The sequence below is a fragment of the Sturnira hondurensis genome, unplaced genomic scaffold (genome assembly GCF_014824575.4).
Source record: "Sturnira hondurensis isolate 20B ecotype Veracruz unplaced genomic scaffold, ASM1482457v3 Scaffold0011378, whole genome shotgun sequence".
Taxonomy (NCBI): Eukaryota; Metazoa; Chordata; class Mammalia; order Chiroptera; family Phyllostomidae; genus Sturnira; species Sturnira hondurensis.
The window spans coordinates 1612165-1639809 of record NW_028084009.1 but is presented as its reverse complement, the minus strand read 5'-3'; the positions used below and the strand labels follow the sequence as shown (position 1 = coordinate 1639809).

Sequence of the window (27645 nt, the reverse complement as noted above, 5' to 3'; positions counted from 1 at the left end):
TTTCAACACCAGCCCCTCCACTACTTTTTGTCTTTTTTATGTTTCAACTAAGATTTCTTTAGAAACAAGAGTTTCACCCCTTTGGAGGCTGGGCAGGGTTAAAAACCACTAGTTTACACTAAGCAGCTTACGTTTAGGTGTTACCTGGAAGAAATGTAACCATCTTGTATGGCTCCCAGCGCAGAGTTAGAATGTTTTCCTTATGATAATTGTTGAGTTGCATTTACTAGTATAACTGATGCGTTAGTCACTCAGGTAAAATATTCAGACATCATTTCCCTGGTACAGGGATGGAGAAAAGTAGGTTTGTAGTTGTGATTATGAGAAACTTTATTCTCTTATTATTGTAAACCTATCATAGTTTTAGACTATAAGACGCACCCCCCCAATGTGGGGGGAAAACAGGGGAGGGGTGCACCTTACAGTCCAAATGTAGCTTACCTAGCTCGCTGTGGGGAGACAGTGGAGCAGGGTCACAAGTTATTGGCTATTTTACCACTTTTCCCCCCTATTTTCCCCTGAAACCTGGGTGCATCTTACGGTCCTAAAAATAACGGTGCTTTTGCGCCCATCAAAGTAGAGTTGTACCAGCAGGTGATGGAAACTAGGACACACAATCATACTTCTGTATTTTTTGGCGTGTTAAATTAACACAGATTCTTATTAGAGATTTGGGAAACATCACATAAGAATGAATAAAAATATGAAAAATTTTTACTGGAAAATGCCATGCTAGATCCGCACTTGTAGTAGCTTAAGACTACAGCCTGGAGAGGTTTAATTTGGAGGCTTTTTTTCCTTCAGGCTTGATTATTTATCTGTGCCTGGTCAAAGGTTTATGGTTAGTTTTTATGGGGGTGTTTTGTTTTGTCTTACTTTCTAATGGTACAGTTACATGTGCTTTTCTCCTCCCCGCCACCCCTAAAAACGGACTAAATTATACTGTCTTTGATCCAGCACCTTTGCGGAGGGACTACCATACAGGGACCAGCCCCACTGACTCTGTGTGTCACGTCCTTCAGGCCTTGCCTTGAGCCTGCTAGACTAGTGTACGGTCATGTGTTGGGTCTCCCTTCATCTTCCTGACCCAGAAGCTCCTGAGTGCACCTGCCTAGATCCAAGCCTTTTGGCAGAGCTATGTTTTCGTAAGTGATTATAATTATGTTCCCCAGTTAATGACCTTTGCTTAAGTCCACAATCACTGATGTATCATCATCCTTCTGCAAAGAATCAGCCTGTAAGTATTCCTCATGAGACAGGCTTTGTCTGCCTTTATTTACCTTCTTGGTAGTTGGAGTAAAGGGTTATTTGAGTGTGACTCAGTTATTCATTCAATAAATTTAAATCTTTCTGAAAACATAAATTTAAGTCTTGTTCATCAGGTGTTACATGCTTACCCAAAAGTTTCTTAACCTTCAGTTGTCAATAAAACACTTGTACATGTTACCTTCTGCTATTAATAGGTCATTCAGCTTCCCCCAAACGCTTAGAATGTTTCCTGTGTAGTGTTTTAGACTAATGAAACCAGGGGTCAAAGCATCTTTCAGAAAACTACATCTTGGCAAACTCCTGTTCTGCTTTTAGACCCCGTTCACAAATATAATTATTTTGCATGAAATTCCCCATCTTCTCTTTTACTCACTTTCTATCTGTGTCCCACACTTTAGGGTTACCAAGACTTTTGGTTACAAATGATATGAACCAAAGCTTAAGCAAAAATTAAGTCTTTGCTCTTGTTTTGAAAAGTTGGGGTGGTGGGACTGGCTTTCAGGCACCAGGTAGATTGAAGACCGTAAGCAGTGCCAGCAGGAATCTTTCCCTCCCTCTTCTTCCTTTGTGTAGTGGCAGGTCCCGACTCTGCTTTTCAGTATCACTGTCAGCCTTGTTTGAGGCACATGTCCAGCTCTGTACTAATCAGTGTCTACAGAGATAGACTACCCTGGTTGGTCGACCTGAGTCATGTACAATCGCTCTCCACAAAGGGCCTCCTAAGTGACTGTATATCAGAAGTGGCAGGAGTGGTACCAAGGGGAAGGTGGGCAGGTGAAACAAGAATCTTGACTCCAACAACCTCATGACCACTGTGTGCTCTCGATTCATCCCCTAGAACGGATAGACTGTTGGAGGGTAAGAACTGTGTACTATTAATCTCTCTATTCCTAGTACATTGACTGGCAAAGTGTAGGTGCTCTGAAAAATGATGAACAATGGTACCATTTCATTAAATTGGATAGTTTTCCTTTTTTATGCCGTTTGGCTAAAGGGAGTGCTTCTTGGTATCGGGATAGAGGTGCCAACCTTGTGAAAATGGCCATTCTGATAAGGTGGCTCAAGAGAAAGGATTATCAAGCTACTGGGCACGAGTCTGCAGGGAATATAAGCCCACCTCTACACAAATTTTTGACGATACTGTAAGATGTCTTTCTCCCTGAGAGTACTGACTGTAAATATGTTTTTTAGCTCTCTTTCTATTCAGAAGAAGAAACTGCCCTTAATCTCAGGCAGTGAATTTCCTATTTACTCTGTTCCTACCCTTCAATCACTAAGGTATGGGCACCTTGTTTAGATTTCTAACTCAAAGGGCTTTTGAGGGGTGGGGAGGAAGCTGGGGTGATTCTTATTAAAACTATTTAAACAAGAAATCAAATAGATGACATTAACAAACCTGAGAGTCAGCTGTTGATTTGAAGATGTCTCTTAACAGCAAGCAGGAGGCTAGGAAAATATATATTGGGCCCTTATGTCCCTATCACCCTTAGTAATCGACATTAACTAATAACTAATGTTCGTTGGAGGCTTGCTTTCAAGGAACCTCTGGCTTGTTATAGACATAGAAAAGCCCGGGGTGTATACACAAGAAATGGTAATGATGGCCCCCTTCTGGGAAGGGGAGCTGCATGGCCAGAGGAGTAGGGGAAAGCCTTCTAATTGCTTATATTCCTGTACTGTGTACCTGTTCCATATACTGAGGAAGGTGTTTAATTTTTTAAATTTTTTTCTTTTATGGATTCAGGGGCAGGGGGTGGGTGGGCCAGGGGAGAGGGAGAGAAACATCAATCAGTGGCCTCCTACATGCACCCTGACTGGGGATCAGACCCATGACCTTCAGTCTGTAAGACAATGCCCAATCAACTGAGTCACACCAACTAGGGCAAAAAAGTGTAAAGGAAAAAGAAAGGGGGGGACACAACCAAAGAATCTTTGTAAATGCTTTTGAGGATGCTAACATACATTAATGTGTTATTCTATCTCCAAGTGAACAAAGCCTTGGAAAGTGGACTCTGTAAGCAAATACATAGAAGACACATCCATCTGGGGAAGGGGCAGATGATAGAATTCCCAAGATGATTAGGAATGTCATGGAGACAACTATAATCTTAACTCAGACAGAATATTCTGCATCCTTCCATGTAAACTTTTAACTTGGGTTCCTCCTAGTTACTAATCATAGAACAAAGGACCATTTTTGTGCGGCATTTTCCCATACATAGTGTCACTATTTTATTTATAAGTATTTAATTTGGCCTAAGTAAGTAAACCTGAGGCTTACTCTATGGCAGATACGCCACTCTTTATAAGTTGTTTGTAACAAAGCATCCGTATGAACATACCACTTTCTCATAACAAAGGTAGGTGGATAAGTTGGATACCTACCATGCAGTGAGGTGCCGCTTTTGGATGTCTTCAAACTTCTTTGTTAGCTGTGGGCGGGCACTCAGAATGCCTGGTGTCATCCATTGGAGAGTGGGTTTTCCTTTATCCTGAGCTACAGTTTGACAGGAGTGGCAACATTTCCAAATCTTTGTGTATTTGTTTTTCTGAGATACTGAGCTGCTTATCTAGGAAGTAGAGGAAACAACCAGCCATGGCTGCCTGCTGGGCATGTCTCTGCTCTAAAGTGAAATAGAATTAATTTGGGAAGTTCGGAAAGAACTGCTAGCTTTTGGCCCACAGACTCTATGAAATGACTAGAGAAACAGGATGTCTCTTTAGCATTCAGATTTCCATAAAGTATATATTTGGCCTTGAATGCACATTAAATTGTATCAGAAGCAACTTCTAAGTCTGCTCTTAGCTAAATATTATACAAATTATTGGATGGCAGAGAGTGCTGAGAATACCATAGTCATGCTCATAAGTAGTAGGGGTTCCATCTTGAAAGTGAGATAGCTGATTAGTTTTTCTCAGGGAAATAACATTTCTCTTTTGGTCTCAATTTTGGTACTTCATATAGAATATTTTGGGGCTTCTAAGTTCTGGTAACTTACAAGGTTCTGAATTTCTAGGAGTTACTGTTTTGGTAGTCTTCACCCTTTTTTTTGTTCATTTGTTTCATTTTTCATAGTTTAATGTAACATGATACGACATTTGGATTAGTTGATTTTATGATTGTGGTTTATAAACTGTAGTGTTATAGAATAACAGCCTGTATTAATTAGAAAAGCAGGTTTGCATGCATTTTAATTTTTCATGCTTTTGGTTTTTTGCCTTTGTTTTTGGTTTCTAGAACTACTTTGTCCTACAAAATTGATTCAGATTACTAAATTAATGATAAATTGTTACTGTATTTTTATAAAGAAACATTTATGATCTCATTGGAAGACATTCTCAACTACCCAAGTTGTATTGATTTTATTATCTTAATGTTTGTTTTTAAGGAACTTGGGGGAGTGGATCTAAATTTTCTCTTGATGCTATGTCATTTAAATAATTTTTCAATCCCCTCACACACATGTAAGCTTTTCATTTTTCAAAAGAATCCCCTAAGTCACACAACCATTACCATTATTTGCTCTGGTGCTGAGTGCCCAGCTTTTCCCCATCTCGGCTTTCACTCCGTGACACAAGTGAGTGCTTCTGTCCAGGTACACATGGTGCTGGCTGAGGGGCAAGTTATACACAATTATTAGTGTCTTTTGTTCAAGCAGTATACAGAAACTTTTAAGAATGTTTCTTTCAGAATACCATAGCACTGTGCAGGACAATTCCCAGACAACAACAGCTTTTTTCCCCCGGCACTCAAAATTATGTGGTAATGATGCTGAAATGGTGAGCATTTTCTATTTTCAGAGGTTCAACATCACGAGGGGAAATGGCACTCACACTTGATTTCAAAATAATCCATTGGTATTATTAACCTAATTCTCACCTTTGGAAGTCCATCACCAAAAGTTTAATCAGAATTGTGCCAGGTTAGACTCATAGTTAATCTATAACAAAAAAGTGTCTTGTTAACAACAGAAAAAATCAGAGCACTTACTTTGCTTGCCTGCTTTAAGTGTTCAGAACATACCGGATAAGGCTGTCTACTCACCCTTTTTTGTCAGACTGGGCCAGGGTTTTTGATCCTACCATCAGTGGAATTAGTAAATATTACAAGTTGTACATGTTTTTGACTTGACTTAAATTTTTTTTTCCAATAGAAACTATGTTCCAACTTCCTGTCAACAATCTTGGCAGTTTAAGAAAAGCCCGGAAAACTGTGAAAAAAATACTTAGTGACATTGGGTTGGAATACTGTAAAGAACACATAGAAGTAAGTAGCATGCCATTTTTTAATTTTAACATGACTCAGCTTCTGATCCATTACTTTGTGCCAGCGGCCAGGGTGGTGAACTCTTAGGTATGATTCTGGTTTTGAACCTCAGCATTAGCTTCACCAGAGCTTTCTCAGTTAGCCTAACTTACTCCCTTCTCGCTAAAATGGGCTTTTCATCTTTGCATCCTGAGGCAAAAGCAGTTACCATTGAGAGCATACACATGTCAGACATTTCACTAGGTGCTTTAAAATTGTCTCTAATTCAAATCCTTAAAACAACCCCTAGAGGGATATAGAAATCTTATCTCCAATTTACAAATGAAGAAGCTGTAAGGAAACAGGTCCACCTCACAGTCCTGCGGCAGGCAGGGTCTGTCTTTGGGACTCCAGAGCCTGCTCCCATTCTGATACACCTGAGTGTTCTGGTTGACCTTCTGATTGTTGAGGCTTGGTGGTGTGGGTGCTTTTGTCGTCTCTCTCTGTAGGATGTGAGCATTTGTTAGCCCTTTTGACCCATCATAGACTATTGTCTTCCCCTTGTGTAGCAGTTTGGACTTCCCAAACTCTTTTTCTAGCCTTTTATTCTGCGAGCTTTATGTATAACACCCTGTGGGATAGCCAGTGCATTGGTTCCTCCTTCTCCAGATCTCGTTGCTTCAGGTCTTACAGTTAGTTGGTCAACAAAGCCTCTGATTGAAAAGAAATGTTTAAAGACATTTTTCCCACTAGGCTTTAAGTTCCAGCTGGTCAGGGACCAGGGCTACCTTGTCCATCCATATATCCCCAGCACCTAGCACACTGCTAGGCACAAAGTAAGCACTCAGTAAGTGTTTGGATGGAAGTGAAAATAAAAAAGCAATTTCCTTTATTCAACAGGTTTTCTTTCCCTGATTTGTCGTGTAACGTTGTCCCCAGCACATGAGGCCACTCCCTTTCCCACCCCTCGAGTTCAGGTAGATCTGCCTGATGCAAGTCAGTTCATACCACACTCAGTGGGGTCATCTTCCTAAGAATAAATAATGAGAATAATAAGGTACCTTTTCTACCCTGCATTTGATTTTCCCCCTCCCATTATTAACACCAATTACATATCCTGGAATTTATATCTACTTGACTTTCCCACACTGAATTGTGAACCTCTTAGGGCCAAGGGGAATTATACCCTAATACTTCTTATCTTCCTAGCCTGGGCAAAGCAGGCCATTAAATTTTTACATAAGAGTATAAAATTTAACTATTTCCTTTGAAAACCTTCCTTTCTTCCTTATAGGGTTCAGAAATCTTTTGAGTTTTCTTCCCTATCCAATCTTCCCTTCCCCACCCCCAATATCAGAGTGTCATATCTGTAGCGCTATAGCCAACGTTACACTCCATTCTAATACTACCGCTGAGAAGTTATAATACTCTAATGAAGGGTAGTTTGGTATTAAGATGTGGCTAAATTTCTTTTTTAATGAGAATTTTAGCATTTTCCTTGGAAACCTGTCAGACCATTAGGGGAATGTTCAGTACAATTTCCATATGCCTTTTTGTATTTCCTGAGAGCTTTGTGACTCCTGGTTTAGTTCTCAAGGTTAATTTTCCAGTATATCACTCCAACCCTAGTTAAGAGAAAGGATGTATAAGTAAGATTGAGGTAGAGTTGATACCACTATTTTTCGTAAACTTCTTTCACTGTTTTCTAGGATTTTAAACAGTTTGAACCTAATGACTTTTATTTGAAAAACACTACATGGGAGGATGTAGGACTGTGGGACCCTTCACTTACAAAAAATCAGGTAAGTGGCACAGGTATACATTTTTCAGCTGTAGACCTTCCATAGTGATTAATTGCTTGTAGGGGACCTAAAGTGGGAGATGTCAAATGATTCCAGTCATGTGCCACAGAATGACATTTTTGTCAGTAATGCACTGAACAGTGGTGATCCCGTTAAGATGATGATAGAACTGAAAAGTACCTGTTGCCTAGTGATGTTGAAGTTGTAAGACAGTAGTGTGGTGCACTGCTCATGTGTTAGTGGTGATACTGGTATAAACTGACTGCTGCTGGTCATATAGAAGTATAACATACTGTTACGTACAGTACATACTATTTGATAATGGTAATGAATTGTTACTGGTTTATGTTTACTCTTATACTTGAGAATATATTCTTTCTACTTAACATTTTTTTTAAAGTTTGCTGTAAAACTATGTGTTTTGTTATGCCAGAAACAGCTTCACTCATCTATTTACCACGTCTCTTGATTGCATCATTATTCTTGTGCTTGATTTAATCTTGTTTGTTTTGTTCATCATTGACCCCTGAGCATACCACATCCACTGCTAATGTTGACAGTGAGAGGCCATGTCAAGATACTGACCTGGAAGTGAAATTAAGAGTGATTAAGGACTACAAAGATGGAAAACCAGTGGTGGTGGTTGCTCGGCAGTCGGTCAGGTCCCATTCCACCATAGCTACAGTCTTGAAGAATAAGAACAAAGTGACAGAAGCTGTTGAAGAAACTGCTTCATTAAAGGCAACGAGATATTAACAGAGATTTCATGAAGGGCCTATATCAGGCATGGAGAAACTTATAATGACCTGACACAGAAGCCTGTACCTCTCCACACCTTGACAGTCACAGCCAAGGCAAAATGTTTGTGATGCTGAAAGAAAACACTAGACCCAACTACGATGTTGCCTGTACTGCAAGCTCTGGGTGGTTTAAAGGATTCAAGAATGAATCATTAATCGTTACAGAATGGGAAAGTGAGTGGTACGTCTGCTAGTCCTGATGTGAGGGCTGCTAAAGATTTTTTGGAGACTCTAGGTAAGCCGATTGTAGAGGAAAATTACTTGCCAGAGCAAATACTCTATGTGGATGAAACCTCCCCACTCTGGAAAAGGGTGACTGAAAGGACTTAATCCATACGGCTAATCATTGTCAGGTTTCAGGGCTTTTAAGGACAGGATAAGAGTCTTGCTTGGGGGGCAGTACTGTAGGCTACAAATGGAAACCTTTGTGATGGCACAATGAGAACCCCAGGGCCTTCACCCATATCAGCAATGTGCCAGTGCACTGCAGGAAAATTCCTCCTCTTCCAAGATGCCCTCCTGAATTGCTACTGCAGCAAAATGGAGAAGTACTGTTTGGAGAATGACATGTTTTTCAACATTTTATTGTTGGTAATGCTCCTGAACATCCTTCTTTTATTGGTGATCTTCACCCCAATACCATAGTGGTTATTTCTCCATCCAAACACCACCTCTTTGATCCAGCCAGTGAATCAAGGAGTTACAGCAGTTTTTAAATCCATGACCTTTGCCCAGGCTATTGTTGCAACAAGAAAAAGTCTGAGAAGACACTAATGAAATTCTAGAGGGATTATAATATCGACAACTATTTAAGAACACCCTTGCTTAGGGTGATGTCACCTAGCAATATGTAAGGCATCTGGAAGAAGACACTCAAGAGGTTTGTCCATGACTTCAAAGGATTTGCCAAGGATGAAGAGGTTGCAAAATCAAGTAGGCTTTGGTTAAGATGGCAAACAACTTTAACCTTGGTCTGGATCGGGGTGACATGGAGGAGTTCCTGCAGGTGGTTCCTGAGGAGCTAATGAGGAGTCATTCGAACTGAACAGGACCACATAACTGAAGAAAAGCCAAGAGAAAATGAAACTGAAAAAGAACCCCCAGTAAACTTCACAGTGAAGGGTTTAGCAAAAAAGCTTTTGCAGACTTGAATAAGCTCCTTAAAAAGTTTGAAAACATGGACCCCAACACAGAAAGGTTCTTATAATAGAGAAGAATGTTCGTGGTGCAGTATCTGCTAACAAGCAAGTCTAATGAAAAAACAAAGCAAGGAAAATCACCAAGGTCTGGAAAGAGTGAAACCTCCTCTAGAAGAGCCTCCAGTCCTTGGGACCAGGCCTTCCGATGTAACAAGATTTGGGCGTGAAAGGCAGTGATGTTGATGATTCCAACCCTGTGTAGGTCTAGACTAATTGTATGTGTCTAAGCTTTTAACCAAAGAACTTTTTGAAAGTGTTTTTTAATGGCAAAGCTTATAGAATAAAGATATAAAAAAATAATTTTTAATACAGCTATACAATGTGTTTATGCTTTCAGTGGTTATTATAAAAAGTCAAAGCATCTTAAAAACAATTTATAAAGTGAAAGTTATAGTAAGTTAAAATTAATTTATTAAAAGATGCCCCAGCTGGTGTGGCTTGGTGGCTTGACTGCTGGCCAGGCAAATCATGGGGTTGCAGGTTCAATTCCCAGTCTAAGGCACATGCCTGGGTTGTGGGCCAGGTCCCCAGTAAGGGGTGTGTGGGAGGCAACTACGCATTGATGTTTCTCTCCCTCTTTCTCCCTCCCCTAAAAAAAATTTTAGTTTTTTTTTTTCCATCAATTTAGTGTAGTCTACATGTATAGTGTTTTTAAGGTCTACAGTAGTAGATAGGAATGTCCTAGGCCTTCACATTTACTCACCACTCATTTACTGAGTTACCCAGAGCAACTTCAGTCCTGCAAGCTCCATTCATGGTAAGTGCTCTCTATGTATAGGTCTACCATTTTTTTAATCTTTTATACCGTATTTTTCCTGTACCTTTTGTAGGTTTAGATACACGATACTTAACCATTCTGGTATGATTGTCTGTAGTATTCATTACAGTAACTTGTACATGTTTTGTAGCCAAGGAGCAACAGGCTACGTATACCATATAGCTCAGATGTATGGTAAGCTATATGTACCATCTAGCTCTGGGATGTTCGCACAACGAAATGACTTAATGATGTATTTCTCAGGACATACATCTCTTCATAAAGTGATGCCTGACTGTACTTCACATTTTCTTAGTGATAGGGAAAACGAAGAGGAACTTTGTCTTTTTGTCATTGGACTGAAACTTCAAGTTTAAAAGTTAGGAGTGTTGTTACTTAAAAATTCTGAAGCCCATTGTATACTAACACTCCCCTGCTCCCTAAAAAGGACTTCTTCTGTTTCTAAAATGCTCAACGTTCTGTTCATCTAGGTTATCCATCATTTTTCTATGTGTTACAACCCTTGTTTTATGGGGAGAACCAGACTCTTCCATTTAAGTTTTTAAGACTCTTCCATTCTTCCATTTAAGTTTTGATATTTATATTGATGCCACACACCTATGTGGGAGGCGGGGGTTGGTGGCTCTATAAGATAGCAGTGACAGAGAGGTTTGACTTAAACTTTTACAAATTAGAGTTAAAAACTGAGCGCAAAGCACTAGCAATACCGAAAAGTATTGTTAGGTGAAGCTATGACATACGTGAAGGAAGTTAATGGGTAGCATTTCCTGTTCCCCAGGGAGAACTGACTGTTGGTTCAAACTTTACCATCAGTACCTATTTCAGTAGCAATTATAATTCTGGATTGTTGATCTGTTCATCTATTGGAACATACTTGTCAGGGAATTGATGCTTTTAAATTTTTCCTCAGAAATTTGATTGATAGAACCGAATTTATCAAATAGAAATTTGGTTCTATTTTATTAATTCCCCAGAAAATGGTATTAATCAACAGTCTTAGTATAAAAAAGCTTCCAAGTGGGACACATTACTCAGTTTTATGAATTCCAGAGCCTCATATTTCTAACACTAAAAAAAGGTTAAGATTTAAGGAAAAGCAGAGTATTTCATTTTAATGGAAACCAGTATCTAAAGTAGGTTTCCAGGGAGAAAAGGGTATCTCTGGCCAACTTCGTGTTTTCCCGTCCTCATCAAAGGGCCAATGACACGGGTGGTAACAGTAAGCAGAGTGCTTCTGGCTTTTTGTAGCACCATGGGCTCCTCATAGTCTATAAGATATTTTTTATTTAAATTCTTAATTTGAGTCAAAGAAGCTGTCAACTTCATTACTTCTTTGAAAGGGTTAAAGTTGCTCTTGGTTAAGAAGGAACAGCATGACTTATAGAAGAAAGTCTACTTTTCAAATCAGTGTTTGGATCAGCGTTGAAATCTGAATACTATACTGGACTTCTATCAGAGGAAAAAAGGTTTGAGATTTTTGAAGATGGGCCTTTTTGTGTGAAAACTTTCCCATGATGGGAAGGATAAAAGCTGTATCTTTACATTTTATTGCCTAATTGCCCTGCAACAATGGGCTCTGAATTTTACTGTATAAAGTTCGAAGCCATGCTGAACCACAGCGAGAATGATTGCACATAGTTTGTTCTCAGTTTCTGACTGAGAACGTTGGAACTTGAAGTCATTTGTCTTTGGTTTGTCTGAGACCGGTCAGCCAGTGGGACTGGGGTCTTTTCTAAGCACTGAGGGAGAACTTAGAGTTGAGGTTTTTATTGATACTATGGAACTCAAAAGTATTTGATTAAAACAGCTTTCTCGCTTGAGTATATTTCATGAATTTATTTTGCAAAAGAAAAAATCAGTGCTTTAGAGAGCTTCAGTTCTCAAAGTAAGTTGTCTGTTAAGAATAGAGAATGCCTGAATGAAAACCCAGAACCTGCTACTGCCTGTCCGGCAGCATCTGACCCCAGCTCTTGTCTTCTCTTTAGGACTACCGGACAAAACCTTTTTGCTGCAGCGCATGTCCGTTTTCCTCGAAATTCTTCTCCGCCTACAAAAGTCACTTTCGGAATGTCCACAGTGAAGACTTTGAAAACAGGATTCTCCTTAATTGCCCCTACTGTACCTTCAATGCAGACAAAAAGACTTTGGAAACACACATTAAAATATTCCATGCTCCAAACGTCAGCGCACCAAGTAGCAGCCTCAGCACTTTCAAAGATAAAAGCAAAAATGATGGCCTTAAACCTAAGCAGGCTGACAGTGTAGAGCAAGCTGTTTATTACTGTAAGAAGTGCACTTACCGAGATCCTCTTTATGAAATAGTTAGGAAGCACATTTACAGGGAACATTTTCAGCATGTGGCAGCACCTTACATAGCAAAGGCAGGTGAAAAGTCGCTCAATGGTGCTGTCCCCTTAGGCTCAAATGCCCGGGAAGAGGGAAGTATTCACTGCAAGCGATGCCTTTTCATGCCAAAGTCCTACGAAGCTTTGGTACAACATGTCATCGAAGACCATGAACGCATAGGCTACCAGGTCACTGCCATGATTGGTCACACGAATGTGGTGGTTCCCCGATCCAAACCTCTGATGCTAATTGCTCCCAAACCTCAAGATAAGAAGGGCGTGGGACTCCAGTCAAGAATTGGTCCCCTTGCTTCTGGAAATGTCCGATCTTTGCCTTCACAGCAGATGGTGAATCGACTCTCAATACCAAAGCCTAACTTAAATTCTACAGGAGTCAACATGATGTCTAATGTTCACCTGCAGCAGAACAATTATGGCGTCAAATCTGTAGGGCAGGGCTATGGCGTTGGTCAGTCGATGAGACTGGGCCTAGGTGGCAGCACGCCCGTTTCCATCCCTCAGCAGTCTCAGTCTGTGAAGCAGTTACTTCCAAGTGGCAACGGAAGGGCTTACGGGCTTGGGTCAGAGCAGAGGTCCCAGGCGCCGGCAAGGTACTCCCTGCAGTCTGCCAATGCCGCCTCGCTCTCATCAGGCCAGCTAAAGTCGCCTTCCCTCCCCCAGCCACAGGCATCCAGAGTACTAGGGCAGGCCACTTCCAAACCTGCTGCCACCACAGGCCCTCCCCCCGCCAATACTTCCTCAACCCAGAAGTGGAAAATATGTACAATCTGTAATGAGCTTTTTCCTGAAAACGTCTACAGTGTGCACTTCGAAAAAGAACATAAAGCTGAGAAAGTCCCGGCAGTAGCCAACTACATTATGAAAATACACAATTTCACTAGCAAATGCCTCTACTGTAATCGCTACTTGCCCACAGATACTCTTCTCAACCATATGTTAATTCACGGTCTGTCTTGTCCGTACTGCCGGTCAACGTTCAATGACGTGGAGAAGATGGCAGCGCACATGAGGATGGTTCACATTGATGAGGAGATGGGACCTAAAACAGATTCTACCTTGAGTTTTGATTTGACATTGCAGCAGGGCAGTCACACTAACATCCATCTCCTTGTGACCACGTACAACCTGAGGGATGCGCCAGCTGAATCTGTTGCTTACCACGCCCAGAACAACCCTCCGATCCCTCCAAAGCCACAGCCAAAAGTTCAGGAAAAAGCAGATATCCCTGTTAAAAGTTCACCTCAAGCTGCGGTGCCCTATAAAAAAGATGTTGGAAAAACCCTTTGCCCTCTTTGCTTTTCAATCCTAAAAGGACCCATATCTGATGCACTTGCACATCACTTACGAGAGAGGCACCAAGTTATTCAGACAGTTCATCCGGTGGAGAAAAAGCTCACCTACAAATGTATCCATTGCCTTGGTGTGTATACCAGCAACATGACCGCCTCAACTATCACTCTGCATCTGGTTCACTGCAGGGGTGTGGGAAAGACCCAGAATGGCCAGGATAAGACAAATGCACCGTCTCGGCTCAATCAGTCACCAGGACTAGCACCTGTGAAGCGCACTTACGAGCAAATGGAATTTCCCTTGCTGAAAAAGCGAAAGTTAGAAGATGATAGCGACTCGCCTGGCTTCTTTGAAGAGAAGCCTGAGGAGCCTGTTGTTTTAGCTTTGGACCCCAAGGGTCACGAAGATGATTCCTACGAAGCCAGGAAAAGCTTCCTAACAAAGTATTTCAACAAGCAGCCCTATCCCACCAGGAGAGAGATTGAGAAGCTGGCAGCCAGTTTATGGCTGTGGAAGAGTGACATTGCTTCCCATTTCAGTAACAAGAGGAAGAAGTGTGTCCGAGACTGCGAGAAGTACAAGCCTGGTGTGTTGCTGGGCTTCAACATGAAAGAATTAAACAAAGTGAAGCACGAGATGGATTTTGATGCTGAGTGGCTATTCGAAAATCATGATGAGAAGGACTCCAGAGTCAATGCTAGTAAAACTGCTGACAAGAAGCTCAACCTTGGGAAGGAAGATGACAGTTCATCAGACAGTTTTGAAAATTTGGAAGAAGAATCTAATGGAAGTGGCAGCCCTTTTGACCCTGTTTTTGAAGTTGAGCCTAAAATCTCTAATGATAATCCAGAGGAGCACATACCGAAGGTAATTTCTGGGGATGCTTTTGAATCTGAGGAGAAGCTAGACCAAAAAGAGGGAGACGGTCCCACATTTGGAACTCTTCATTTGACTGAGGAACCAACCAAACTAATGCGTGAAGCTTCTGATAGTGAGGTTGACCAAGAGGATGTTGTGGAGTGGAAAGACGGCGCTTCTCCGTCTGAGAGCGGCCCTGGCTCCCAACAGGTGTCGGACTTGGAAGACAACACGTGTGAAGTGAAACCAGGAGCCTGGTCCGATGAGTCTTCCCAGAGCGAGGATGCAAGGAGCAGTAAGCCAGCTGCCAAAAAAAAGGCTACCATGCAAGGTGACAGAGAGCAGTTGAAATGGAAGAATAGTTCCTATGGAAAAGTTGAAGGGTTTTGGTCCAAGGACCAGTCACAGTGGAAGAATGCATCTGAAAATGATGAGCGCTTATCCAACCCCCAGACGGAGTGGCAGAATAGCACAATTGATAGTGAGGATGGGGAGCAGTTTGAGAACATGGCTGACGGCGTGGCTGAGCCGATGCATGGCAGCTTAACCGGAGTTAAACTGAGCAGCCAACAGGCGTAACTGCCAGGTCCCCTGGCATCAGACATGCTGCAGCCTGGACTTCAGTTCTCCTTCCAGTATGACTGCAAAACTACTCTAACTGGTACGGCCTTCCGAGCGCTGGGTCCTCAAGCTGTGCGGGCCTGTGGCCACTGCGACCCCAGTGGTTACTTCTGTGCCAGGTGATCTTGCTTCAGAACTTGCTGTGACACAGTAACTCAAATGTGAAAAACCAGTAAGCTGGTGGCTCACATATGCACATGAGAAAAAGCAAAGGTTTATTTTATCTGCCTTCTCAACATTTCTTTCCCTCTGTAAAATGTTTGGTTGGATGTCCTTAAGAAGTGTTCTGATTCACATGGTAGCGTAGGGCCAACATACAAGCTACCAGTGCAACGTGTACAGTAGACTTCGGGGAAGTTCGGTTTTTTTCATGTATTCATTCTGAATAGTTGAATTGTATATTTGTACAGTCTTTTAGACCTATTCAAGTGATGCTTATGATATTGTTACTGTGTACCCATCATAGGTTTTTTTAGTGTTGCCCTTGCTGTGTAATAAACGCTGTATCTAGTTTACCTAGCAAAGCCTGAAACGACGCTAGTATGGACTTTGGAACAGACTTAGTTTTTGCACATAACCTTGTACAATCTTGCAACAGAGGCCAGCCACGTAAGATATATATCTGGACTCTCTTGTATTATAGAATTTTTCTTGTTCTGAATATTCTTGACATTACTGCTGACAAACAAAAACTGGTATTTCAGGATCTGTTTTCTGGAATCTTTTAAGCTAAAAATCACATGCAAGAATTGACTTTGCAGCTACTAATTTTGACACCTTTTAGATCTGTATGAAAGTGTTGTGTTGACGCAGCAAACCCACGCGTGCTGCATTTTGGGTATTTAGTTTTATCTTTAGTTAAACACCACCTGGTGTATTCATTTATACCATCTAATATATGACACACTGTTGTAGTATGTATAATTTTGTGATCTTTATTTCCCTTTGTATTCATTTTAAGCATCTAAATAAATTGCTGTATTGTGCTTAATGTAAATACTCGCTTTATTACACATTATAGTTCCGTGTCCATGAGTCTGTCTCGTGCCAGTTGGTGCCATGGCTGCCCTTCATCAGGCAGGGAAGCCACAGCCACCGAGGACACCTGTGGACATGGTCTGCCACTGACATAAAGATCATTTTCGTGGCACCTGTTAACATTCTTTTGGTTTTGTCTTTTTCCTTTTTATCTGCTAAAATAAACATCCTTGAGTCTTTTTGTTCCCCTTTTGTTAAGGAGCAGGAACTTGCTTACGTATGTAAATGTCTCGATGATAAAAGGATAAGAACATAAAGTAACATTAATTTGCGAGCAGAATCTTCATGCCCTGGTGTCCTTCTTCCAAATGAAATGAATGTTACTTTTCACCTTATGGGAACAATTGTAGTGAACAGGTAAACTACTCTGTTAGACAAACTCTCTTGACCACCTTGCTATGAAGAAAAAGGCTTTGGAGATCACACGCTGGGAGGGCTTTCACAAAGGAAGGAGCTGGTCTATTTACTATGCAAGGATTCCCAAGAGCAACTGATTACTAAAGAACAGTAAGTTACAAGGAGGCAGTATTAGCCAACATTTTCAACAATTATAACAATGGGATACGATGGGATGGGATCCTCCGATCTGTGCAGGGATATTGGCCTAAACTAAGTTCTGAAATGGATGGTTTCCGTAATTTCTAAGACTCTAAAAGATTCATCTTGTTGATGCTTTTGTTGCCTGAGTAGAAATTAAAGCAACCTCCTCCTAAAACGTCATGCTACTCTATACAGGAGAAAGCATAGGAGAATCTTAAGGCTACTGGGGGTTGGCATGAGGCTAAATTCCGTTACTGTTAGGTTATAAATTCTGTGGACACCAGCTAATATTTAGGACAGACTGTCCCCAAATACCAAATTAAAATAGCATTGGGAAGGGTAGTGGTATTAGCTGAATTTAAGCCATCTCACATTTGTTTTGAAATTGCTCTGCCTAATTAACAGGTGGGAAGAATTGGGCCTAAGGCTTTTCAGTCCTACATGGAGTGCTAATGGGGGGCGGGGTGCAAAATAACCTGGGGGGGGGGGCAAAAACCTGTGAATGCTTCCTTGCTGGGGTGGTGGGAGTGGATCTTGTCAACATTCAGAAGAGTTTAACCACCTGAGCAGTGGAACGAATGAAAATGTTGCAGAAGCCCTAAAAGTGTCTCAATAAAAGCCATTTTTATTAAAAGAAAGCTGTTGCTACTGTTTACTTTTGGAATGGTCTGAAAATAAAAGCTGTGGCAAGCTGCTACCTGCTTGGGTAATTAGAGAATATAACTGGAATTTGAGCAATTCTGTAGATGTTCTTTTTAACAAGGAAGAACAATTCCAGGAACTGGTTGCCTTTCAAACTTCTTGTGGCTGTGAATCCACAGTCAGACTGATGCACTTGGTTTCTCTCCCTTTCCAGAACTCCAGAGCATTGTCTTTGTCCCTCTTTGAGATCCAAGCTGTGGCATATCTGTGCCTTTTATCCCCTATAGTTGTGTGTGTGGTCCAAATGCCTGCCTGTTTGTAAAACGCCATTTCAGAAGAGAACGGATGAGTGCCATATCTGAGAACAATCGAGCGAAGACAGGGGAGTGCCCCATCTGAAACTTCAGTACAAGCCATTACAATGGCTCTTGCCAAGTGATCATTGCCACGTGGCTGTTTCCCCTACTTCCACTGTAGACTGCCAGCACCGGGCCCTCCAGGGAGGCCCCCAAGTCATCTCTAGGTGATTCTGCCACTAAAGCTTGAGAACCACTGAGGGATGGGAAGTCTATTTACTAATGAAGTTTAATAGGACAATTACACTGGGCATCCTGTGGGCCTTCTGCCCCTCCCCTTAGCTGTGGACTTTCCTACCCATTGTGACCCTCATTTCTTACCCACCCTGGTTGCTCATCAGGTTGGCACCAGCTGCAAAAACACCCCCCCCCTCCCCAGGAGACTGGCAATAAAAGGAAGAGGCAGCACCCACTACTGTGAAATGCTGTTCCAACCATCAGTTGGCCACCATATGGTGTTCTAGAAAAAGACTTTCAGCTGCGATTAACTCAACAATCAAATCAGCAAGTAAAAACAAGGCCTCTACCAGCTACCAGTGGGAGATTAGCTGGAAAAGAGATCCAAACTTGCACCACAGGGGGTTACCCTTTGGTGATCCTTTGTATCCTACTTCCCATTCACTCAACCTAGTGGGGACTTGGGTGCAAAAGCCCGCACACAAGGTGACAACTGCATGTCCTGAAAACCCTTCAGTTGTCATTTCAAAGTGCCCCAACTAAGGACCCAGGCAGGGGGCGGTTTATAGTCATTTCCAGGACAGATGCCCTATGAACAGAAAAAGGGCACAGTCTTTGGTTCCCTTTGAGTTGTGGCTGGTGTGTGTGTTTCAGAACACAGTGTGCGACTGAGCTACAAACCAGTGCCTGCCCTCCCCCTCCCCAGTACACCATCAGGTCTTAGATGTACAGCCATTTTGACCCAAACTTTTTTTTTTTTTTTTCAAGAAAAATCTTGTATACTCATTGTCTCATTACTAAATGAATCAAAACAGATATCCTAATAAGCACATTTTTCACCTTTGGAAATTGATCAAGCGGCTTGAAGAAAAAGGAGCTTTTCTGATGTCCTAGAGGGCAGCTCAGTCTCTAGCCTGAGGCAGAGTGTGTGACGCTGTGTAAGGCACGCAGCCATCTAGGCGCCGAGGAATGCAAAGACCCTGCCCTGGAGCCCGCAGCGTAACCCACTGCTGGCTGTGTCTGCCGGCACAGCTCTGTGGGCTTTTCTGGGAAGACGGCGCCCAGAGGCTCAAACGCAGAGCCCTGTCCTGCAAGGACAGGTCAGCCAGGCCAGAGGCGTGACTACACATCCCCTAGGAATGTGACATTGTTCCTAAAGACACCTGGAGCTCAGGTCCTGCCTGAACATCACAGAAGTGTTCTGGAACTAGCCACAGGGCACTAGATTCCAAGGTAATTTGAGTCCTCAGAACAGGCCAGCCCAGCCCCACCCCAAATAAAAGTCCTGTAAGGGGAGTATTAGCGCCAGGTGTCCAGACATGAAGGCTCAGAGAGGCTCAAACCCAGGCCGTCGCAGCCCAGACACCCGGACACACAAGCACACCACGCAGCTCTGGTCCCGGCTGAAGACTAGCCTCGAAACAGAGGCTGCCAGCTGTGAATGCGAAGACAAATGAACCCCGTCTCTAAACCAACACATTCCCCGGCACAGCGTTTCCAAACGACACTCATTCACGCTGTCGTCTTCATCATGTTTGCCCCATCTGCCTAGGAACTGCTTTATGTACTTGGTACAGTTCAACTCGCCTTTTTGAAAAGGAAACTGTTTCTACACAAAAAGGGGGGGGGGGACAACCAGTATAATTTGGCATTTAGTAAAAACCTTCATCCATAAAAAGAGGTACCAGAGAGACCAAGCATTTCACTAAATTTTTGCCACCTGTAATTGCTTGCTGAGCTCTGTGAACCTGAGACTGGCTCTGTTAAAAAGGAGAATGAGCCCTGGCTGATGTAGCTCAGTGGATTGAGCGCGGGCCTGGGAACCACACGATTCCAGTTGATTCCCAGTCACCACACGTGCCTGGGTTGCGGGTTCGGTCCCAGGTCAGGGCATGTAAAGGGCAACTGATCAATGTTTCTCTCCCCTTCTTCCCTCTCTCTCTAAAAATAAATAAAATCTTTAAAATATATACATGAAATGTTTTTAAACATGTTTCCTATTTTTTAAAGGAAAATTAGAGGGGTTCTGGACACACTCCCATCAAAACGAGAGCTTCTCCTTGGCTCAGAGCCTTAGATCTGTCTTGGTGTGGCTTGTGTCACCTGAAGCAAGCCAGGGACACCCAACTCTAAGTCACCAGTTGCGAACACAAGGCCCATGGGCCGAAGCCAGCCCAGCACCTTGTTTCTACCAGGCAGCAGTGCTGAGCTCTCACTGAACTGTTATGCAGTACATTTTTCACAGTCCTAAAATTACATTCGGCCCTTTGAAGGCAACCGCCAGGCCGATGTGGCCCCTGGTGAAAATGGGCTCGACACCCCTGCTCTAAGTCAAAAGACGGCTCTGGCCTAGACCGCTTCCCAAGGAAGTCTGTGATTACCTAATTCTCCTGGCTTTAGACTCTTTTTTTTAATGAAATGAGTCTCACTGGCAGATAACAGGAATTCCAACTAAGACTGGGCTTAATAATGGAGGCACACGGGTAACCCACTGTGGCCGAGTGGGGACAGGCTGCTCAGTGACATCAGCGAGGGCTCAGGTCCTCTCTCCTTTCATCCCAACACCCACATGGCCACCTGCATCCTTGGCAGGCACCCTGGCATTCACTGGGCCCTTCGTCCACCTTCCCTGAGAGGGCTTCCCGTTCCTCACTATTGAAAAAGACTCTCAAACTCAGAGCCAGCTGAACCATTCCAGAACAAATTTCTGTGGCCGATGGTTCAGGCCGGAGCTACCTTGGTGAGCTGCTGGGCCAGGATTACCTTGATTGGCTTACGTCAGTCGGCACACATTTCTGAACCTGGGGTGGAATCCGACAGACCTAGGCAGGCCTAGGAGGAATGGAAAATCACCAGGGGGGAAACCCTACTGTGGGAAACTAACCTGGGAAAATGCCTGCCGACGGTACCCAGGACAAACAGATGCCCGGCTAAGACTGGGGTCGGGGGTCGGCCTGTCTGGCGTAACAGGATGCAGCTTTAACTGGAGCCTGACAAGAGCTATCAAGAACAATGGTCAGCAGAAACGGCACCCAGCAAGCGGCTCTAGCCAATCAGACTCTGACACCCCAACAACCGAGCGAGTCTTAACCTCCCCTAGGTTGGCCCCACTTTCCCTCTTATTCCCCCCTAATAAACCCTGCTCCTTAGCTCCCTGCGTCCATCTGTCTGGTTTCTTGAGCGACTCCAACCTAACAGAATCAATTCAACCCGAGAGATACCAGCTGAAACCCAGTCCTACACCAGACTCAGGAAGGCGTGAGCCAGATGTTGAAGCCACCACTGTCTTCTAACGAAACCTCGTCAAGCATGGAAAACAAAGGAAAGTGCAGTTGTTACAACTGGAAAAGAGGTAGCAAACCCTCCTTTAAAAACCTGACCGCCCTGGCCCAGTAGCTCAGTTGATTAGAACGTCATCTAAACCCACCAAGGTTGTGGCTTCTTCGATCCCCAGTCAGGGCACAGACAGGAATCAACCAATGAATGCATCAATAAGTGGGACAACAAATCGATATTTCTCTCCCCTTTCCTCTCTAAAATCAATTTTTAAAAAAATTCAAAATCTCTTGCCTGCTGTTCTCTAAAAGCACTGACCCCCCAGCCCCTGGCACATACCCAAACCTAGCCCCGCTGAGGCCTCTCCCCCAGGGGCTCTGACGCAGCTGGTCTGGGGTGGACCAGCTGATTGCAATGTGCAGCTGAGAGACCACCGCTGTTTTAAAGACACACCAGTGAACCTGGGCTACAGCACGAGGCTTCCCCTGATTAATGTTGTAGATTTGCTGCCAGTGGCTTCCCATGTAAGACCGTTTTTCTCTGTTTCCCCCTACTCAACAAACACCAGTCAGCGACCGCCTTCAAAAAACCCATCTCCACACTCACGACGCCAACAATTGTACGTGTGCAAGCTAATGCCCTCGCGTCTCCACGGTTCACCGGGACAACGAGACCACACAGCCCGCCAATAGAAGAGAAGCACATACCTGGTTCTTCGGGGTGCCCCTCCAGGCCTCTGCTGTCGCCTGCACCTCAGGCCTCGCTTGCCCCAAGAATGATGCTGATGAACCACTAACTGTTGCCTTTGTAACGGAGCAGCACCTTGGCAAGCCCGATGAGAAAGTGCTTCCAGGTGAAGGGGCAGGCCTCCAGCATTCAGGCTGGGGTGTTGCTTTGGTTCTTCAAGAGAACCCTGCCTTTATCCCGACCCAATACATTTGTCGGCTGCAGCCTGCTCTGAACCCCTTCCTCCAACTCCCACCATGTGTAGTCAGCAAAGCAGACCGGCCAGCGAAGAGGGCAGAAGCCAGCATGTGGCCCCCTGGCCCCCCACCCCTCCACAGTGGCTCAGAGTCAAGAGGGCTTTGAATCTTTCTAAATCCCCACATGGTTGTGCTCTTGACCATAAGTCAAAGTGGAATTTTGCTCTAAGATGGGGAAGGAGGAAAATGCCGGCTGCGTGGGTCCACAAGCCACCCGACGCCCCTCCGAATAGCACCCTTTCCACCTCAGAAGGGCTTTGATCACAAAGGGTGTTGGGTTTTGTTGAAAGCTTTTCCTGTGTCTAATGAGGTGATCCGTGGTCTTTGACCTTCATTAATACAGTGGGTTACACTGTATTAATGTAACAGCTGTTAAACCAACCTTGCATTTCTAAGAGATCCCACTTGGTCACGGTGTACCATCCTTTTCCTAGGTCGCTGGATTCAGTCTGTTAATATTTTGTTGAGGACTTTTGCATCTAAATTCACGAGGCATGGTAGGGTGCAGTTTTCTTCTATCTTTGTCTGACTTGGTATCCGTGACTCCCAAAATGAGAGCTGTGGAAAGTACGCATTTCTAAGGAATCTGAAATCGGGCACAGAGGTGCTCACTCACCTGCCAGTTGCTTGAACTGCAATGACCCTGAACATACCCCCTATCCTGGAAGTAAATTCTCCACGGTTCTAAGGCTCGCAAATGCCAGGCAGGTAAAGCCAATTAGGGGAGCATCTGGATGCGAGAGCCAGGAGCACTGTGCCTTCCCCAGGGGCTCAGCTGCAGCCCCTTGTTGCGTCGCAAGAACACGAGCCCAGAATCGCAAGGTAGGTCCAGTTTTCGAAGAGAAACTGGAAATCCAGTTCTTTGCCTGGACCATCCAAGTTTTTCATTGCTGGCAACTGGTTTTAATTGAATTTTTGGAATAGGTAAACACCAAAATAGCCAAAAGTATACAAAAGAGGAAAATCCACTTCTCCCCCAAAGCAAATGTTCACCACGCTCAAATGTCTGTTTATCCTCCCAGAGAGCGCCCACGCCTTTCTTTGGCACACAGGCGGTGGCGTATCATGGTCATTTTTAGGTGTTTTGGCTTTCTTATCTTGGTGATATTTCTATCCTGATTTGTTAAGAATTCCTGATCCATTCTTACAACCTCAGGGGGTTCTGTCTATCCATTTGCTCAGGGACATGCTTTAACTACACCAACCCCACAGTGATCCACAGTGGTGGACGTATGGTTTCTTTCCAATCTTTTCCTATTCCCACACACAGTGAATAACCCTTTGCATTTATCATTCCTTTTACGTGTATATTGGGAGGCTGGATCCCTGAGAGCGGAGTTACTAGTTTCCAGGGTATACACATTTCTCTTTTTTTTTAAGATTTTATTTAATTATCTTTAGAGTGGAAAGGAAGGAGATAAGTATCAATGTATGGTTGCCTCTCGTGAGTCCCCTGCTGGGAACCAGCCTGCAACCCAGGCATGTGCCCTGACTGGGAATCGAACTGCGATCTTGTGGTCCACAGGCCCGCACTCAATCCACTGAGCTACACCAGCCAGGGCATCCAGGGTATACACATTTCTGATGTTCCTAGGTACAGCCCTGAGAATGGTTCCCCCAGCAATGTAAGGGAATGAACCTCCCTTCAAAATTTCACCAGTGCTGTCATCAAAAGACATTTCACCTTTGCCAGCCTGGTAAGTGAAAACTGAGTAATTTCAATCTTCTTTCATACTTATGGCATAGATTGTGGTCGGCTAGCTTTCCAAATGTTCAAAAGCCATCTGCATTTTCTGTGAAATGCCTGTTCATATCCCTTGTCCATTTTCCTATTTTTTTCTCTAATTTATCTCTAGGCGCTGTTTATATTTTAGGGAGATTATCCCTCTGTAATAGGGGCTGCAAATATATTCTCTCTGTCATTTGCCTTTTGGTCATTTGTCTTTTGAATTTGCTTAGGATTTTGTTGTTTTGCTTTGGGGATTTCTCTGTTTTCTTTCTTTTCTTCCTTCCTTTTCTTCTTTCCTTCCTTCCTTCCTTCCTTCCCTCCCTCCCTTTCTCTCTTTTTTCTTTCTCTTTTACCATGCAGAGGATTAACTGTATATATGTGTGTGTATTCAATTTGATCTAGATGTATGGCATCTGGATTTTGTATGATTCTGTACTGTTTCTGCTTCCTCGTAAATTACTTTTTATACATTTAACTCCTCTTTAATCCTTTTGGAATTTTGGAACTGTTCTTGGTGTGGAACTCACTTTTTTCCCACATGGTTGCCCAGTTGTCTCAACATGAATACAATGTAAAAACGGTCCGGGGCAAACCACACACTGCCGTCAGCCCAGGGGCCGCTGCCTTGAAATCTCCGGCTTTAACAGACGCCAAGTTCACACTCACTGGAGAAGTGGGGAGGTGGCTCACGGAAGCGCTTTGCTTATGGAAATTCGCAACAGCCTTTCTGCTGGTGTCTGGGCCCAAAACCCACCACAGAAGAAAGGGAAAAAAAACGCCCTTCCCTGGGCTGCAAGGTGACCCTTGTAACAGGCTTGGGACCTGCTCCATTTGGTAGTCAAGGTTTTTATTTACTTGACAGGAACATGTCAGGCACTTGCTTTAAAGGGGACATCTATCAGGTCACCTGGCTCAAGGGCAGGACTTCCAGAATGCCAGCAGCTCAAAGGAAAGAGGTCAGGAAGCCCTGGCAGGCTCTGTGTCTGGCCTTCCCTCCCCCAGGTGTCTCCCAGTGTCCCTGAAAGTTCATTGGGCACTGTAGCCCCCAAAGAACTCAGAGGGGCCAGGCCAATCCTGGTTCACTAGCTGCCACTTCCCCAAAGATGTTCTTGTGCAACCCTCACTGACTTGGGAAAGAGCTAGTTGGCCTTTTGGTAGCTCTCACTCCTAATTCGTCCTTACTCTGAAGTTCAAGAGTGGTTCCTAAGTCCCTGTTATTGAGGCTCTTAAACACCCCGGTCAACCAAGAAAATCGAAACACAGCCCTCTCCCCACCCAGCCATCCATTACCGAGTACCTATCGCCAGGCCCGTGCTAAGTGCTCACGCTGGTCGTCTTGTTTCATCCTCACACAGGCAGGTGCCGTTGCTCTCTGCGTTTTTACAGAGGAGGAGGCTGGGTTCAGAGAGGGCAAGCAACTAGTCCAGGGTCACACAGAGGGAGGCATACAGGAGATGAAGCCCCCAAGACGGACTGACCTCAGAGCCTATAAGCTCACAGCCTCTATCTAATGGGTCTCTAAGGACATTTAGGTTGCTGTGGCTAGAGCCTAGATCACATGACACTGTCTTTCACTGCCGCCGCCCCCCCCCCCACCGCCCCCCGCCCCGCGCCGCTCACCTGATTCAGGCTCTGGAGGGACGGAGGCCTCAGGCTTCTGGAAACTGCTGTCCTCACCACTTCTCTGAAAAATTAACTTTCCATAGAATCCATGCTCCCGCCAAGAAGATTGGGGCAGAGCAAGAATCTAAGATCGAATCCATGCTCCCGCCGAGAAGACTGGGGCAGAGCGAGAATCTAAGATCGAATCCATGCTCCCGCCGAGAAGATCGGGGCAGAGCGAGAATCTAAGATCGAATCCATGCTCCCGCGGAGAAGACTGGGGCAGAGCGAGAATCTAAGCGCCCTCGTTGAAGACAGTCTCGATCGACACGACACAGCCGTGAGCATTAACGATCCCACCGGCGCGCTGTCGGTGGGGAAGCCAGACGCAAAGACGGCGGGCGGGCGTACTGTGTAGACGTTCTTCCGCCCGCCTCCAGCCTATAGAGCGCCAGAGCCCGCAAGGGGGTCTGCACAGCCAGGTGTCAGAGTGGGATTGGCCCGGGGATGGGGGCGGGGCTTCTGGACGCTGACCTTATTGGTTAGTTTGTTTCTCCGCCTGGGGGCGGGGTCAAAGGTGATCGGTTAGTTTGTGATAACTTGTTGGACCATATACCGAGGCGCACCTTTCTGTACATGAATTAGACTTCCGTGATTTACAATAACGTATACAAAACTTTAATTAAAAATTCTAAAAGTTCACAAAGGTCATCGCCAAAGAAAACGATTGGCTTTTCTTGAAACACGGGTCCACAGTTGTCTTTTAATTCCCGAAATGATCCTAAAATTGGCGAGACTTACTTTTCCTTTCTTGTTAGCTCACTGCAGTCATTAAGTTAGTTTTCCTTGAAATTCTAGTGCAGGTCTGCAGTTGCGTGTGTGCGTGTTTTCTTGGCTCTGTGAGGAACTCCAGAAAAACTAGAAATATCCATTGCTAACGTGTGGAATCTGGACTTCCAGGATAATAACAGGAAGCTCGTCTACATAAGAAGAAATGAAAGCAAGCACAGCTTTGAAGCCCGGCAAGTCCTAACCTCACCCCGCGCCTGCTGGGACCTGAAAGGCGGCAGGTGCACCCCCTGGCAGATGCGGGCCGGGAGCTGGATCGGGAGGTTTCGGGCGCAGGTTTGCCCAGGTGGCGGGAGCAGCCTCAGAGGAAACACGCAGCGTAAAAAGGGACGGCTCACCCCCCAAACCTGTCCCCACACCCAGACCACACGTGAGCTCTTGACATCTTTATTGACGTGATTTACATGCCAGTGGCCACGGGGGCTCGTGACAAGGCATCCAACAGGGAGGGACCTGATGCCACACAGCCTGGTGGCACCGAGTGAGGGGTGAGTCCCCCGTGGCTCCCGCACAAAGCCCTTCAAATATTAAGTCCCCACTGTCCCTCCGGCACGGTGGCTTCCTCAGGCCTGACCGCCAAACGCTAGCGGACAACGAGGTGCTGCCACACGCAGGTTCCAACACTTCTCCAACCCCAAGGCCTTCCGTGAAGCAAGGGAGGAACCTCAGCAAAGAAATCAGTAACGATGATAACAGGAGAAACCCAAGCTGCCCGCACAGGGGCTCACGCCTCAGCGTCCCCGAGGGCAGGACCGCGAGGCTCACAGCCGGTGACGGCAGCTGGCGGTCAGGGGCCCCACCTCCCCGGCGTCCACCGGAAAGTGGTCCCCGGTCCTGTAGAACGTGGGCAGCTCGAATGTCGGGGGCGCTGGCGCAGACAGCTTCTGGAATGACAGAAAACAGGGCGCCCAATCAGCCATGCGACCCCACCTGTCTTGGGACCCTAGAATACCAGTTGGAGGGGGGGGATTCGTTCCGCAGGGGGTCGTACATGTGCCCAGAGACTGCGACACTTTGGCGGCTGTGCCTGTCGGAGCCGAAGCAGCTAGGCCTTCGCGTGGGTCCCAGTCCTCCGCGGGCGCGGCGGGGCTCAGCAGGAACGGGCAGCGCCGGCTCTCACGGGCCCGGCTGAGAAAGCTGGCACCACGCGGGGGCTCAGACGGCTGGGCAGGGTCCCCAGAAGCTTGGGCATAGGGCTTGCCTGCTGCTGGGGGGCCAGGGGAC

At 44.8% G+C, this 27645-nt stretch overlaps 2 protein-coding genes across 4 annotated transcripts in view; one reads left to right on the top strand and one right to left on the bottom strand.

Moving 5' to 3' along the window:
- The window catches only part of ADNP (activity dependent neuroprotector homeobox), a 32168-nt gene extending 14727 nt beyond the window's left edge, over nt 1–17441 (top strand). For 2 of the 3 annotated variants that reach the window (XM_037059899.1, XM_037059898.1), the window contains 3 exons: nt 5424–5536; nt 7225–7317; nt 12080–17441. In XM_037059899.1, coding sequence (XP_036915794.1) covers nt 5429–5536; nt 7225–7317; nt 12080–15187 — 3309 coding nt within the window. In that variant the 5' untranslated portion in view covers nt 5424–5428 and the 3' untranslated portion in view covers nt 15188–17441. Of the gene's footprint in view, nt 1–5423; nt 5537–7224; nt 7318–9918; nt 10074–12079 lie in introns of those variants that run through there. The other variant, XM_037059900.1, reaches the window with a different exon arrangement.
- Nucleotides 17442–26792: 9351 nt separating this feature from the next.
- BCAS4 (breast carcinoma amplified sequence 4) overlaps nt 26793–27645 on the bottom strand; it is a 47211-nt gene continuing 46358 nt past the window's right edge. The window contains exon 5 of the mRNA XM_037059896.1: nt 26793–27305. The gene's annotated coding sequence lies outside the window, so the exon portion shown is untranslated. The remainder of the gene's footprint in view (nt 27306–27645) is intronic.